Genomic DNA, 15,238 nt, shown 5'->3' with positions numbered 1-15,238 from the left:
TTGAGAGAGAAAGCGGGAGAGGGACAGAGGAAGAGAGAATCCTAAAAATGCCCCATGCTCAATGCAGAACCTGATAGCATGGTCGGGTGGGGGCGGGCTGGATCCTAGGACTCTTTATTTTAGTTTGAGAGAGAGAGCAGTGGAGAAAAGAGAGAGCAGGAAAAGAGAGAGAGAGAGAATCCTAAGAATGCCCCATGATCAGTGCAGAGCCTGATGGGGGCTGGATCCCAGGACTCTGGGATCATGACCTGAGCTGAAATAAAGAGATGGACGCTCAACCAACTAAGCCACCCAGGCACCTGAAGAAAACAATTTTCATTAACATAAAATGACAGTGCCAGATTGTTTAAAAAAAAAAAAAAAGATAAAGTTGAACATATACAGTAAATTATGAAAGAATTGAGGAGAGATAAACTTTATTTTCTTTGGTTTAATAGAACCACTCAAGTAGTCAAAATCTTTAACAATTCAATGTCTCAGCTATAATTGTAATTTTGAGATCATTATCAGAAGAATATTCTTTATTCTCTGTGGTACAGTATCGTACAGAAAATAGTCAACATAGCAGGCCTGAACTGCTATCCTTGAAAAGGCACATTTGCAAGATTGGCTCTTAGCTGGTATCTGGGAACTTAGGTTTTGGGAAGGTTCCCAACATTAACTGATAAAGGTGGCTTACGAATTTTTTGTATGAATAATATGCTTTTTACTGAATACTTGCTCTTCTTTTTGAGACTGTGGAATTTGGGTATGTGCCAGGTAGAGGGTGCCTACACGATTAGCCCCCAGTAGAACCCCAGGCACTGAATCTTTAATGAACTTCCATGTTTCGCAACATGGCACATGTTTGTCACAACTCATTGCTACGAGAATTAAGCATGTCTTGTGTAACTTCACTGGGAGAGGACCCTTGGAAGCTTGCGTCCAGTTTCTCCAAGAATATGTCCTGGTGCCTTTTCTCTTTACTGATTTTGTTCTAACAGTATATTGCCTATACTCTTTAGCCTATACTCTTGCCTATACTCTTTAGCCTATGAGTCATCCTAGTGAATCATTGTACCTGGAGGTGGTCTTTGGGATCTCTAATCAAAACACTTACAAACGTAATAAGTAAGATTTACTTTTAGAGAAAAATATACAGCAGCTCTTATACACAATCAGATTATAGTACATCTTGATATGAGAATTCATATACTATATATAATTTAGGAAACTACCCCCCAAATAGCTATGGTTCCAGAATTCCTATGGATGAAAGACTCCACAGACTAGGCATTTTAACTTGGAGCAGAGCCTATAAGATTACAGACTGATTTTTTTCCTTGATTTATATAAATCTTCCTTTTTGTACAAGCAAGCATGTACATGTTAGGCCATGCTCTATGGATCTTAACTCATTAGAAAAACATTGCCTATAAAACCTATCCCTTAAAGAAGAGGCAAGGGGCACCTGGGTGGCTCAGTTGGTTGAGCATCCGACTTCAGCTTGGGTCATGATCTCATGGTTCAGGGGCTCAAGCCCCACGTCAGGCTTTGTGCTGACAGCTCAGAGCCTGGAGCCTGCTTTGGATTCTGTGTCTCCCTCTCTCTCTGCCCCTCTCCCACTCGTGCTCTGTCTCTCGCTGTCTTTCAAAAATAAATCAACATTTAAAAAAAAAAGTAAAATATGGAGCAGGTGGATGGAGTTGTTGGGGGAGGGCAGTAGAGAAACAAAATAAATACACCTCCTTGTCCCAGAGCAATTACAAGCTTCAACAAATACGTCAAACTAGCCTCAGATCTCATATTAGACTTTAAGTCTATGTTGCTACACATGATAAATCACTGTGGCTAGCAGAAACCACTCCATATTTTTTACTTATTAACTAATTATGAATTATCATTATTTTCTCTGTATATAACCAAATACTGTTGTAACAACTTCATAACCCTACCCCACAGAGGAGAACCCCATACTTGTGTTTCTGTAATTCAAGATTTCCATGATCAGAACAGAACTTTTCGTTGTTGTTTGGTTGGTTTTGTTGTTGTTTTTAGCACCAAATTTATCACTTTTTAAAAATAAGATTTTTCCCAAAAGTGAAGAAAAAGAAACAAATCCAGTGTCTGCATTCCCAACTGCAGCCTTGATTCTGGAATACCTTCTTCACTCTGAGATCAAGTTGGCTCTCTGGGACTCCAATGGTGATATATGGGTTGAGGGTTCCTCTGTGATGGGTTTCTCTCTGCCCCTCTCCTGAGTTTTAGGGATGGATTTTTCATTGTGGGTGTGGTCCTCCTCACCTTCTTCCAATGCTGTGGAGAGATGGCCAAAATGGACTTGAGAGGAAGGTTGGGGGTCCAGTCTTCATCTATCTCTGGGGATGACTGGTCACTGGTCAGCATGAGGGTGGCAGGGGTGGGGCAGTGCCTGAGAATCTGCTCTACCAGCTTAGGGTCAATGGGCAACTCTAGCAGCAGGACTATGAACTGGATCTTCCAGGAGTTGTTGTCTTGCACCATGGGTGGGGCTCAGAGCTGGGGCAGGTGCTCTCCCTCTTAGCTCCAGCCCAGCCCCAGCCCCTAGAACAGAACTTTCGATGCTATCCTACCAAACCTCAACTCAACATCGTTTGTTGACAGTTTTATATTAAAAATAAAAATATATATATTAGGCTTAATATATAAAATATCATCTTGTATCTCTTATAAAATCCAATTTCTTACCAAAAGACAAACTATTCAAATAATGGAACTAAGATCCTTTCTAGGGCATATTAAATTGTTAGTAAAAAAAAAAGTAATTTTTTTAAAAAAGTAAGCTTAGAGAATAATTTGCTTCTTGTTAAATGCTTTTTCTGCATCTATTAAAATTATCATGTGGTTTTTATCCTCCTCTTGTTGATGTGATGTATCACGTTGATTGATTTGTTCATATTGAACCACGCTTGCATCCCAGGAGTAAATCCCACTTGATCCTGGTGAATGGTTATTTTAATGTATTGTTGGATTTGCTTTGCTAGTATTTTGTTGAGGAATTTTGCATCTATGTTCATCATAGATATTGGCCTGTAGTTCTGTGTGTGTGTGTGTGTGTGTGTGTGTGTGTGTGTGTGTGTGTGTGTGTCTTTATCTGATTTTGGAATCAGGGTAATGCTGGCCTCATAGAATGAATTTGGAAGCTTTCCTTTTTCTTCTATTTTTTGGAATCATTTGAGAAGAATAGGTATTAACTCTCCTTTAATAGTTTGGTAGAGTTTACCTGTGAAACCATTTGACCTTGGACTTTTGTTTGTTGGGAGTTTCTAAATTACTGATTCAATTTCATTGCTTGTAGTTGGTCTGTTCAAATTTTCCGTTTCTTCCTGATTCAGTTTTGGGAGATTATATGTTTCTAGGAATGTATCCATTTCTTCTAGGTTGTCCAATTTGTTAGCATATAACTTTCCATAATATTCTCTTATATTCCTTTGTATTTATGTGGTGTTAGTTATTATTTCTCCTCCTTCATATCTGATTTTGTTTATTTGGGTCTTCTCTCTCTCTCTCTCTCTCTCTCTCTCTCTCTCTCTCTCTCTTTCTCTCTCTCTTTTATGAGCATGGCTAAAGGTCTATCAATTTTGTTGATCTTTTCTTTGCTTTTTTTTTTAAACATACAGTATAAATACTTTATTAACAATTACAGATCATCCCTGTGAGCTGAATGGTTGATCCACACATCAAGGACCTAGCCACAAGTTCAGCACAACCTCCGAGCTTCTTGCTGTGACTCCAAAAGGGTGAGAATGTTGCCCTCATGCTTGGGGCCTTTCAAATTGCAGAAGATAGAGTAGCTCATGTAGTCCATGAACTCCACACACACCTGTGTGCACTGACCCTGAGAACCGGTCCTGCCCAGCACCTTGGTGACCCTGGCCAGCTTGAAGGGCTGCACACAGCTTGTGTCCATGATGGTGGCAGGGTGGCCGTTGGGTGGAGAGCTCAATTTTGTTGATTTTTTCAAAAAACCAGCTCCTGGTTTCATTGATCTCTTCTATTGGTTTTCTTTTTTTAGTTTCTAATTCTTGTATTTTTGCACTAATCTTTTAGATTATTTCCTAATTATTTCCTTCCTTCTACTGGTTCTGGACTGTTTGTTCTTCTTTTTCTAGCCTCTTTATATGAAGGATGAGTTGTTTATTTGAGATTTTTCTTGCTTTTGAGGTAGACCTGTATTGGTATAAACTTCCCTCTTGGAACTGCTTTTGCTACATCCAAAAGGTTTTAGACCTTTGTGTTTTCATTTTCTTTGGTCTCCATGTATTTTGTGATTTCCTCTTTGATTTCTTAGTTGATCCATTCATTGTTCAGTAGCATGTTGTTTAACCTCCATGCATTTGTGTTCTTTACACATTTTTTCTTATGAGTTAATTTCTAGTTTCAAAGTGTTGTGGCCAGAAAAGATGCATAGTATGACTTCAATCTGTTTGAATTTGTTGAGACTTGGTTTTGGCCTAAACATGTGATCTATTCTGGAAAATGTTCCATGTGCACTTGAAAAGAGTATATATTCTGCTGTTTTAGCATGGAATATTCTGAATATATCTGCTAGATCCATCTGGTCCCATTTGTCATTCAAGCCACTATTTCCTTGTTGATTTACTGTTTGGATGATCTTTGGAGTGTTAAAGGCCCCTATTATTTTTGTATTACTATTGATTATTTTCTTTATGTTTATTATTAGCTGCTTTATGTATTTGGGTGCTCCCATATTGGTTGCATAAATATTTACAATTGTTACATCTTTTGTTGTAATTGTTGGATTGTTGTTTTGTTGGATCATTCCCTTTATGATTATATAGTGTCCTTTTTTGTCTCTTATTACAGTCTTTGTTTTAAAGTCTATTTAGTTTGGTACAAATATTGTTACCCCAGCTTTTGTTCCACTTCCATTTGCGTGATAAATGGTTTTCCATCCTTTCACTTTTAATCTACACTTGTCTTTAGGTCTGAAATGAGTCTCTTATAGGTAGCATATAGATGGGTCTTTTTGATTGTTTTTTTTTTTTTTTTATCCATCCCATCACCCAATGTCTTTTGATTGGAGCTTTTAGTCCATTTACATTCAAAGTAATCGTTGATAGGTATGTAGTTGTATCATTTTGTTACTTGTTTTATGGTTGTTCTGTAGTTTTTCTGTTTTGTAGTTTTTTCTTCTCTGTCTCGCACAGTTTATTGGCTTTCTTCAGTCATATACTTGGATTTCTTTCTCTTTATATTTGTGCATATCTATTACTGGTTTTTGGGTTTTGGTTACCGTTAGGTTTATATATGATATGTTATGCATATAACACATAGCAACTTAATCTATATTAAGTTGATGGTTGCTCATGTCCGAACCCAATCTTTACTCCTCTCCTTGCCACATTTTAGGTATATGGTGTCATATTTTACATCCTTTTATTTTGTAAGTCTCTTGACTCATTTTTAGAGATATACTTAATCTAATTGTTTTTGTGCTTCCCACTTTTCTCACTCCTACTTTTGGTCTTTCTTTTGCACTCGAAGAGTCCCCTTTAACATTTCTTGTAGGGCTGCTATACTGGTCATGATTTCCTTTAACTTTTGTTCATCTGGGAAACTCTTTATCTCTCCTTCTTTCCTGAATGGTTTCCTTGCTGGATAGAGCATTGTTGGCTGCAGGTGTTATTCTTTCAGCACTTTTTTTTTTTTTTTTTAAATTTAAAAAAAAAAAATTTTTTTCAACGTTTATTTATTTTTGGGACAGAGAGAGACAGAGCATGAACGAGGGAGGGGCAGAGAGAGAGGGAGACACAGAATCAGAAACAGGCTCCAGGCTCTGAGCCATCAGCCCAGAGCCCTACGCGGGGCTCGAACCCACGGACCGTGAGATCGTGACCTGGCTGAAGTCGGACGCTCAACCGACTGTGCCACCCAGGCGCCCCTCTTTCAGCACTTTTAATATGCTGGCCTGCAAAGTTTCTGCTGAAAAATCAGCTTAAAGCCTTATGTGGTTTCACTCATATGTAACTGTTTTCTTTTCTCTTGCTGCTGTTAAAATTCTCTCATCATCACTACTTTTTGCTATTTTAACTACTGTGTGTCTTGTTATGGACCTCCTTGGGTTGGGAAGTTTTCAGCTATTATTTCTTCAACTAAATTTGCTGTATCCTTTTTTCTCCTTTTTTCTTCTGGGATCCCTGTAATGTGAATGTTATTATGCTTGATGGTCACTGAAGTTCCTTAGTCTATTTCCCTTCTGTTCATCTTGATTGATTTCCACTACTCTTTCAGGTCACTGATCTGTTCTTCTGCTTCCTCTAATCTGCTATTTATTCCATCTAGTGTATTTTTGAGTTAAGAGTTCTTCATCTTTGATTTTTTGTTTGCTTATTTTCTATGTCTTGTTCAGGGTCTTTTCTCAAGTCCAGTGAGTATCTTTATGATCATTACTTTCAATTCTCTATCAGTCACATTACTTATCTTCTGTGCCATTTAGGCCTCTTGCTGTGCTTGTCCTCTTCTTTCATTTGGGACATAGTCCTTTGTCTCCTCATTTTATCTAAATCTCTGTGTTTCTATGTGTTAGGAAAGTCAGCTACATCTCCTGCTCTTGAAAGTACTGGACTTATTAAGAAAGAGGTCCTGTAGTGGCTCTCTTTGCCTGTTGTGGGCAAGGTTTGTTCCCTATGTTTTTAGTGGGCCATTCTGGGGCCACCTTGGGCTTAAGCTGAGTCAGACTAAGCATTTGCCAGAGATGTGGTAGCACTGGACTTAAGTTCAATGAGAGTGCAGGGTGTGTGGTGTCAGCACCATAGGTTCTAGTGGGAGGGAACCTGCAGCTGCCAGGGATAGAGGTAGACCAGGTTGGAGGGGGTGGGTCCATAGGAAAATGCAGGATGTAGGGCTCACTGTTAGTAAGTTAGGTAGGGAGTGTTGGAACCAGATTGGTTCCTGCAGGTATCCATGTGTTTATGGGGGGGGGGGGGTGGGGGGGGGGAAGGAGGGAGGCAGAGAAGGTAAATGGCACCTGCCAGCTCCTTTGTTTCTGGAGAAGTTTTCCAATGATCCCTGTCCATCTAGCACAGGCTCTGAGATTAGACAATACATCTTCTTCATGTATACCCCAGGCATTTTTCAAAGTGCTGCTTCCATGTTATATCTCCATGGACTGGTTGTTGTGCTCTCTCTGTAAGAGCAAAAACTCAGCTTCCTTTCATACTGCTGGCTCTCCCATGCACCCAGTGATTTAAAAAAAAAAAATTTTTTTTTTAATGTTTATTTATTTATTTTGAGCGAGAACATGAGTGGGGAGGGGCAGAGAGAGAGGGAGAGAGAGAATCCCAAGCAGCCTCTGTGTTGTCAGCGCTGAGCCTGATGCACGCTTGATTTCACAATTGAGTGAGATCATGACCTGAACCAAAATCAACAGTCAGACACTTAACTGACTCAGCCACCCAGGTGCCCCGCAGTGATTTTTAAAGTTCCAGGTTTTAAACCTTGCTGATTGTAAGAACTTGAAAAATTCAGTCCCTCTGGTTTTCAAAGTCAAATGTTATGGAGATTCATGTTCCCTGTGTGGACTCCCTGATGTTAGAGTCTGTTTCCTTCCCTCTCTGCACCACGGCTCACTCTCCCCCACAGACAGTCCCACAGGTCTGTTTAGCTCCCCACCCTTTCTCTGCCCTTCCTGCCCTCTTCAATGTGGCTTCTTCTCTACATTTAGCTAGGGATTGTCTATTTTACTAGTCTTTGGGTTGTTTTCTTTATAATTTTTTAAAATACTTATTTTTGAGAGACAGAGAGACAGAGCACAGGTTGGGGAGGAACACAGAGAGAGGGAGATACAGAATCTAAAGCAGTCTCTAGGTTCTGGGCTGTCAGCACAGAGCCAAACACGGGGCTTGAGCCCATGAACCATGAGATCGTGACCTAAGCTGAAGTCGGATTCTTAACCGACTATGTCCCTGGGTTCTTTTCTAGGTTATTTACACTGATGTGTTATCTAGTATCATTAGTATGAAGTGAGCTTAAGGTCTTCCTACTCCTCCATCTTCCTAGGAAGTCCCCATAATAACTTTTTTCTTTTTAGGAGAAAGAGAGAGAGTGTGAGCAGGGGAAGGGGGCAGAGGGAGAGAGAGAGAGAGAGAGAGAGAGAGAGAGAGAGAGAGAGAATCTTAAGCAGGCTCCATACTCAGCGCAGAGCCCAACACAGGGCTCAATTCTACGACCCTGGGATCATGACCTGAGCCAAAATCAAGAATTAGATGCTCAACAAATTGAGCCACCCAGGCGGGTCCCCCATGATAACTCTTGAAGATAGAAAATGTGCCAGTGTTCTACTTATTGCTTCTCAGCTCCAAATACTATCTTATTTGCCTCTGAAAATGAGTCCTTTAAAATGTATCCTTTGGGGCGCCTGGGTGGCTCAGTCGGTTAAGCAGCCGACTTCAGCTCAGGTCATGATCTCACGGTCCGTGAGTTCGAGCCCCGCGTCGGGCTCTGTGCTGACAGCTCAGAGCCTGGAGCCTGTTTCAGATTCTGTGTCTCCCTCTCTCTGACCATCCCCTGTTCATGCTCTGTCTCTCCCTGTCTCAAAAATAAGTAAAACGTTAAAAAAAAAAATAAAAATAAATTAAAAATAAAATGTATCCTTTATGTGTAGTGCAGATTATTAAGCTATGTCAGTAGAGGGCACTGGAGAGATGGAAGGAAGGAGCTTTCCATTCTGGTTGCAGTGTGCTTGCTCAGCAAGTTTCTGCATTGCACAAGGCTTCTTCAGCATCCAGCTTCTACAACGGGTCAGCAGCTCCAGCTTTTCCTGGCAACCACCTCAGATGATTTTGCCATGGAGGGTCTTCCACAAGACATCTCTTTTTGAACAGGTTCCCTAGGCAGGGTGCTTTCTAGCAAGTTCCACCAACACTACACCACAGTGACTTCTCTGACACCCAGGAACCATAGAATTCATTCTCTCCAGCAAGGTCTGGTTTTCTGGGGGGCTTTTCCTCAGGTCCTCTATCTCAGTCATAGGGATTGTGACAGCTCCATTTATCTGCTTATATCTCCTTGTATATTTAGTTTCCACTGGTCACTCACTTGTTGTTCCACTCCCGTGTTGTGGTTAATAATTCTTTGTTATGGGTCTTTATATATGTTTTTTAAAAAAATATTTTTTGAGAGAGAGAGAGTGTGTGTGCACTCACACTCACAAGTGGGAGAGGGGGCAGAGGAAGAGAGAGAATCTTTTATTTTTTTTAGAGAGAGATCATTTTTTTTAAGTTTATTTATTTTGAGAGAGGAGAGAGAGAGAGAGCACAAGCAGGGTAGGGGCAGAGAGAGAGGGAGAAAGAGTAGAATCCCAAACAGGCTGCATACTATCAGTGCAGAACCCAATGTGAGACTCGAACTCAGGAACCGTGAGATCATGACCGGAGCCAAAATCAAGAGTCGGACACTTACCCAATTGAGCCACCCAGGAGACCCTAGAGAGAGAGTCTTAAGCAGGCTCCATGTTCAGCACCGAACCAACAGGGGGCTCTATCCCACGACCCTGGGATCATGACCTGAGCCAAAATCAATAGTCAGACACTCAACCAACTGAGTCACCCAGACACCCCTATAATTCTTGGTATTACAGTTTCCCCGTTCAGATTTCTTTATGGTTTCTGTCTCCTGATTGAACTCTAACTGATACAAATATAAAACATACATTCTCTATCACTTAACTCTTGGCATATAGTAAGAATGTATAGATAGCCCCCTTAATATTCTCCACTTGGCTTTATGATTTTTAAGCTAATTATATTTCATATATCATATTTCATTCTAAATAAAAGACTAATACTAATTCATTCCTTCACTTAATTAAGGATCCCCTATGTCAGTCTCTGTTGCAAAGGCCTACAGATACAACAGTGGAAAACAAAAATCCAGCCAAAATCACTGTTCTCATGGAGCTTACATTCTAGTGGGAGATCAAATCCAGGTAAACAATTAAACTATGTAGTATGCTAAATAGTAATAAGTTCTAAGGATAAAAATAAAGTAGGGAAGGGGATATGAAATTTTAGGGAGAAGTTAATTGAAATGAAAGACCCAGGAAGACTTTATTGAAATTGTGATTTTTGGGTGAAGATCTAAAGGCAGTGATTGAGTGAGTCAGGTGGCTATCTGGGAAGAGTATTCCAGGCAGAGGGAACAGCATTTGGCTTTGAAAACCAGAGAGGCTGAATTTTGCAAATTCTTACAATTAACAGGGCTTAAAACCTAGAACTTTAGAATTCACTGGGCTCATGGGAGAGCCAGGAGGATGAAAGGAAACTAAGTCTTTGCTCTTAAAGAGAGAGCACAACAGCCAGCCCATGGAAATATACTCTTGGAGGCAGGAGTATGCTAATGTGTCAAAGTATAATAAGTACACCAGTGTGGCTAGGGTACAGATGATGCTGGTGGAGGGAGTGAGGGGAGAAATAGGAGATGAGCTGGGGGGAGTTAGAAGAGGGAGCCAGATCATGATGGGTCTGGGGGTTGACTTTGGCTTTTCTTCTGAGATGGGAGGCTCTCACCTCCATCAATATACTGTTATTTTAAGAGTTCTTGTTTGTGCTTGCAGAATATTGATTACAAATTCTTGGTACTTTAAAACAGAAAAACAAAAAGAACCCTTTTAAGATTGTTCTGTAAGTGATCCCCATTCACTGCAACAGGAATAGAGTTTCAGAAAATGATGTGAATAGTTATTTGTGTACTATGTTTTACATGTAATTTCAACTTAAATGAACATCTTGATTCAATTAAATCTAATATTGTGTAACTTTTTGGGGGGACATCATGAGATACACTGAAGTTACTGAGCCTTAGGCAAGTAATAATCCTATTTATAGTTGTTTGACAGTCAAATACATACTCAAAAACTATTTTTTATATTTTATAAATACTGTTAAGGATATGGCCTTAGAGTTGTGGCCCAAGAGCCTTCTTTTCAGGGAGTTTGCTTTTATACATTTAGGTTTTGTGGTATATAATACCTTCTAGTGGTTTTCTTTGCTGGGCGTTTGTTCAAAAGGAGATTGAACAGCTGTGAATATATGTTTTCAGTATTTTTAAAGCAACACAAAACATGAAAACAACTTGCCTTCACAATAACAGAACCTGAAAAAAATTTTTTAAGGGAGACCAGTTGTAAAGTATATTTCTAAAAAACTTCCTTTTCATAAAATGTTCTTTCCAGGGGTGCCTGGGTGGCTCAGTCAGTTGAGCATCCAACTTCCTCTCAGGTCATGATCTCCTGTTTGTGAGTTTGGGCACCATGTCTGGCTACTGCTGTCAGCACAGTTCCTACTTTGGATCCTCTGTCTCCAGCTCTCTGTGTCCCTCCCCCCTTCCCACTTGTGCTTTCCCTCTCTCAAAAGTAAATAAACATTTAAATAAATAAACAAGTAAATAGGGGCACCTGGGTGGCTCAGTCTGTTGAGCATTTGACTTCGGCTTAGGTCGGGATTTCCCAGTTTGTGGGTTCAAGACCCAAGCTGACAGCTCAGAGCCTGGAGACTGCTTGGGATTCTGTGTGCCTCTCTCTGCCCCTCCCCCCCTCACATTCTCTCTCTCTCTGTCAAAAATAAATGAATAAACATTAAAAAAAACTTTTTTAATTTAAAAAATAAATAACACATTCTTTCCAAAAATCTGAACTTGAATGTCATATTAAATAAAATACTGAATGTATACATATGTGAACATCAGTACATTTATTTTTAGAGAATGATATTGATATAAAGATCACCTTAAGTTGAAAGTAAGCATTACTTAAAAAGGAATCTCCCAAATCCACATATAAATATGACAAAGAAAAAAAATAGAGAGAAAAAATCTTTAAATACACTTGAGCAGGTATTAAATTGAAAATGTTCTAATAAAATAGAATTACTATTAGAATACTAAAGAATACTAAATTAGACATGCAAAAGGATGCTAAATTGAAGAAAACAGAAAATCAAGTTGTTGGTTTTTTTTTTTCTTTTAATGTTTATTTTTCAGAGACAGACATAGAGTGTGAGCAGGGGAAGAGCAGAGAGAGAGGGAGACACAGAACCCAAAGCAGGCTCCAGGCTCTGAGCTGTCCACACAGCCCAATGCGGGGCTCAAACTCACAAACCATGAGATTGTAACCTGAGTTGAAGTTAGATGCTTAACTGACTGAGCTACCCAGGCACACCAAGAAAATCAAGTTTTAAAAAATGCTTTACAAAGTCACTCAATAATTCACACACACACACACACACACACACACACACACACACAATCATCTATCCATATTGTAGCTCTTCCTGTCCAATTATTTTTATAGATCTCAGAATATAACTATAATGTGTCCTACCTCAGAAAGGTTTGTAAATGATTCAACCAGATCTCCAGAAGTCATTATAACCTGTCTCTGACCCTGTGTATCCTTCTTTCACTATACTATTGAGATATAGGAGAATCTAGATCAGTGGTAATAGATGGCATTTAATATCATTTTAAATATTTTAAAACCTGAATATTAATTTCAAGAAAATCTTAGAGAATTTTCATTAATCATCATCATCATCATAAATAATAATACCTTATATATTAGAGTACATTATACTTTTCAAATTTACTCATACTCTTCAATTTCCTATTAAATTCCAATTGAGACTTCCAAAGGAAACAAACTGAAAAATGGGGATTCAGATAAAGACCAATAAAACTTACAGAGGTGAGGAAAAGAGAGAGAAAGAAAGAAAGAAGAAAAGGAGAGAAAGAAAGAAAGAAAGAAAGAGAAAGAAAGAAAGCAAAAAAAGAAAGAGGAAAGAGGAACAAGGAAATGAAGAAAGAAAGAGGAGAGTGAAAAAAATTTCATGAACAAGAATGTAAAGAAATATTAGGTGTAGGCAGGAAAACATACAAACATAAGTGTTATACTAGTCTTAAATAATATTCAACTAAGTTAATTTCTCTAGAAAAATAGCTATCTTCTGTTTACTGTTTCTTCTTGTTTATGCTTTGTCATCTTGAGTTATACTTTAATTCCTCAAAGTCTAAGCCTGCATGAAACTGATTAGGAGGTGTATTAACTATCTATCACTGTCATAAAAAATTATAACACACTTAGTAGTTTAAAACAACACAAACTTACTATTTTACAGATCTGTAGTTCAGAAGTCCAACATGGGTCTTTTTGGATCAAAACCAAGGTGTCAGCAGGGATGCATTCATTCTGGAAGCTCTAGGGAAGAATCTCTTTCTTTGCCTTTTCCAGCTTCCAGAATCATTCACATTCCTTGGCTCATGGCTCCTTTCTTCCATCTTTGAAACCAGCGGTGTTATATCTCTCTCTTGTCCTATCTCTTTCTCTGATTCTTTTTCTTTTTAATGTTTATTCATTTTTGAGAGAGAGAGAGAGAAAGAGAGAGACAGAGTATGATCAGGGGAGGAGCAGAGAGAGAAAGGGAGACACAGAATCAGAAGCAGGCTCCAGGCTCTGAGCTATCAGCACACAGCCCGACACTGGGCTCAAACCCACAAATTTCAAGATCATGACCTGAGCCGAAATTGGATGCCCAACCGACTGAGCCACCCAGGTGCCCCTGATTCTCTTTTTCTTATGCCTCCCTCATCCACTTTTAAGAATCTTTGTGAGTACCTCTGGCCAACCTGGATAATCTAGCATAATTTCCCATTTTAAGGCCATTAACTTAATCCTATGGGCAAAGTCCTTTTTTGCCACATAAGGTAACATACTTATAGGTTCTGGGGATTAGGACAGAACATCTTAGGAAGGGGGAGCTATTCTGCCTGCCACAAAAGCTTATATTTAAAGTCCCATTCTCTGACCTCCTATCTCTCTGCTACATCCCCTCTCATCCTCTGACTCTTAGTCCTTTGAGTCCTTATGGGACCTTCACTTCATCGAGTCTGCCATTTCTTCACTGTCTCTCATTTCCTCAAAGTCCTCTCTTCCCTCATTATCAAACTAAATTCCATGAGTTATTATCACCACAGTCCTTCCTTTATGCACTCCCTACTCCCTTTCCTACCTTCTTTCTTACTTGCTTGACAAAAACCCTGCTCTGGTGACTCCAGCTTTCCCTCAATCTGTCTTTGTACTTTGTGTAACTGAAAACAACTAGAGGAAAACATAGCCTTGCTGACCAGTCTCCTACTCGTCCATACCACAAACCTTGCATGGGTCTTTGCTTCTGCCTGGTATCTACATGCTATTTGTCTGGTCCATTCTCTTTCCCACTTTCCTGGAAGACCCTCTCATGCCTTCTCCTGCCTTCTCAAACCTCATACAGTTATTTCCCAATTCTCCTTCTTGGCTCATGACTTGACTCTTTCTCTACTGAGAAATGCAAAACAAGCAGAAGAGAGCCCTGCAGATTCCCACATATCTCTCTACAGGTCAACTTCTCTCTTCACACTCTACTTTCCTTCTAATGGATCTTTGGATTTAATCCAGGCCATCTCCTGCATATAACTCTATATAACTCATATAACTGCATAATCCAGGCCATCTTCTGCATATAACTCTATAACTCATATGACTAATAACTCTTAACTGAAATCTAGTATTTCCTTCAATTGTGAATATAGGTAGTAAACCACAGTGGCAATACCTATGTTTTTGTCACAAGTAGACATCATAGGGATTTTTATACCACTAAACAGTTTTGCATCTACTTCAGAATATTATACACATATGTATCACTACTTTGAAATTATGATAGTTATTAGTTGCACCAGTAGTTATTATTTATAGCATTAATATAGAAACACATGCATTAAGGTATCACAGATTTGATTTTAAAAATGATTTTGTAACTGTGTTTCAAAATAATTAGATTTCTTTGTACTCTGACTTTTTTTTAATGTTTATTATTTTTGAGAGAGTGCAAGTGCAGAAGGGGCAAAGAGAGAGGGACAGAGGATCCAAAGCAGGCTCTGCACTGACAGGCTGACAGCAGCAAGCCCCTTGTGGGGCTCAAACTCACAAACTGTGAGAGCATGACCTGAGCTGAAGTCAGACACTCAACCAACTGAGCCACCCAGGTGCCCCATGTACCTCTCTGAATTTTATGCATTTAAAAACATAACACTGAGAAGTGTTCATAGCTTTCAACTGTTAAAGGGTTCATGACATAAAAGAGGGACTATAGAGGGACTGTCCCTCTAGTGCAGTCCCTCCATTTCTGCACTAGAACCAGTCTCCTCTCATCCATGATGACAGATG

General features: G+C 39.3%; 1 protein-coding gene and 1 pseudogene across 1 annotated transcript; both read right to left on the bottom strand.

Moving 5' to 3' along the window:
- Positions 1-1,846: 1,846 nt before the first annotated feature.
- LOC113595329 (protein phosphatase 1 regulatory subunit 1A-like) lies at positions 1,847-2,528 on the bottom strand (annotated as a pseudogene).
- Positions 2,529-3,625: 1,097 nt separating this feature from the next.
- Positions 3,626-4,059, bottom strand: LOC113595337 (40S ribosomal protein S28-like). The gene has a single exon (XM_053204691.1). It carries the CDS (start codon positions 4,001-4,003, stop codon positions 3,719-3,721), a length of 285 nt encoding a protein of 94 aa, XP_053060666.1. The 5' UTR covers positions 4,004-4,059; the 3' UTR covers positions 3,626-3,718.
- Positions 4,060-15,238: the final 11,179 nt, after the last annotated feature.

The sequence above is a fragment of the Acinonyx jubatus genome, chromosome C1, assembly GCF_027475565.1.
Source record: "Acinonyx jubatus isolate Ajub_Pintada_27869175 chromosome C1, VMU_Ajub_asm_v1.0, whole genome shotgun sequence".
NCBI classification, from domain to species: Eukaryota; Metazoa; Chordata; class Mammalia; order Carnivora; family Felidae; genus Acinonyx; species Acinonyx jubatus.
The sequence above is the reverse complement of the archived record's forward strand: the minus strand, read 5'-3'. Positions and strand labels throughout refer to the sequence as shown.

Bases quoted from the DNA above. Each gene is read 5' to 3' on its own strand.
- LOC113595337 (XM_053204691.1), bottom strand. From the start codon at position 4,003: ATGAAACCAGGAGCTGGTTTTTTGAAAAAATCAACAAAATTGAGCTCT.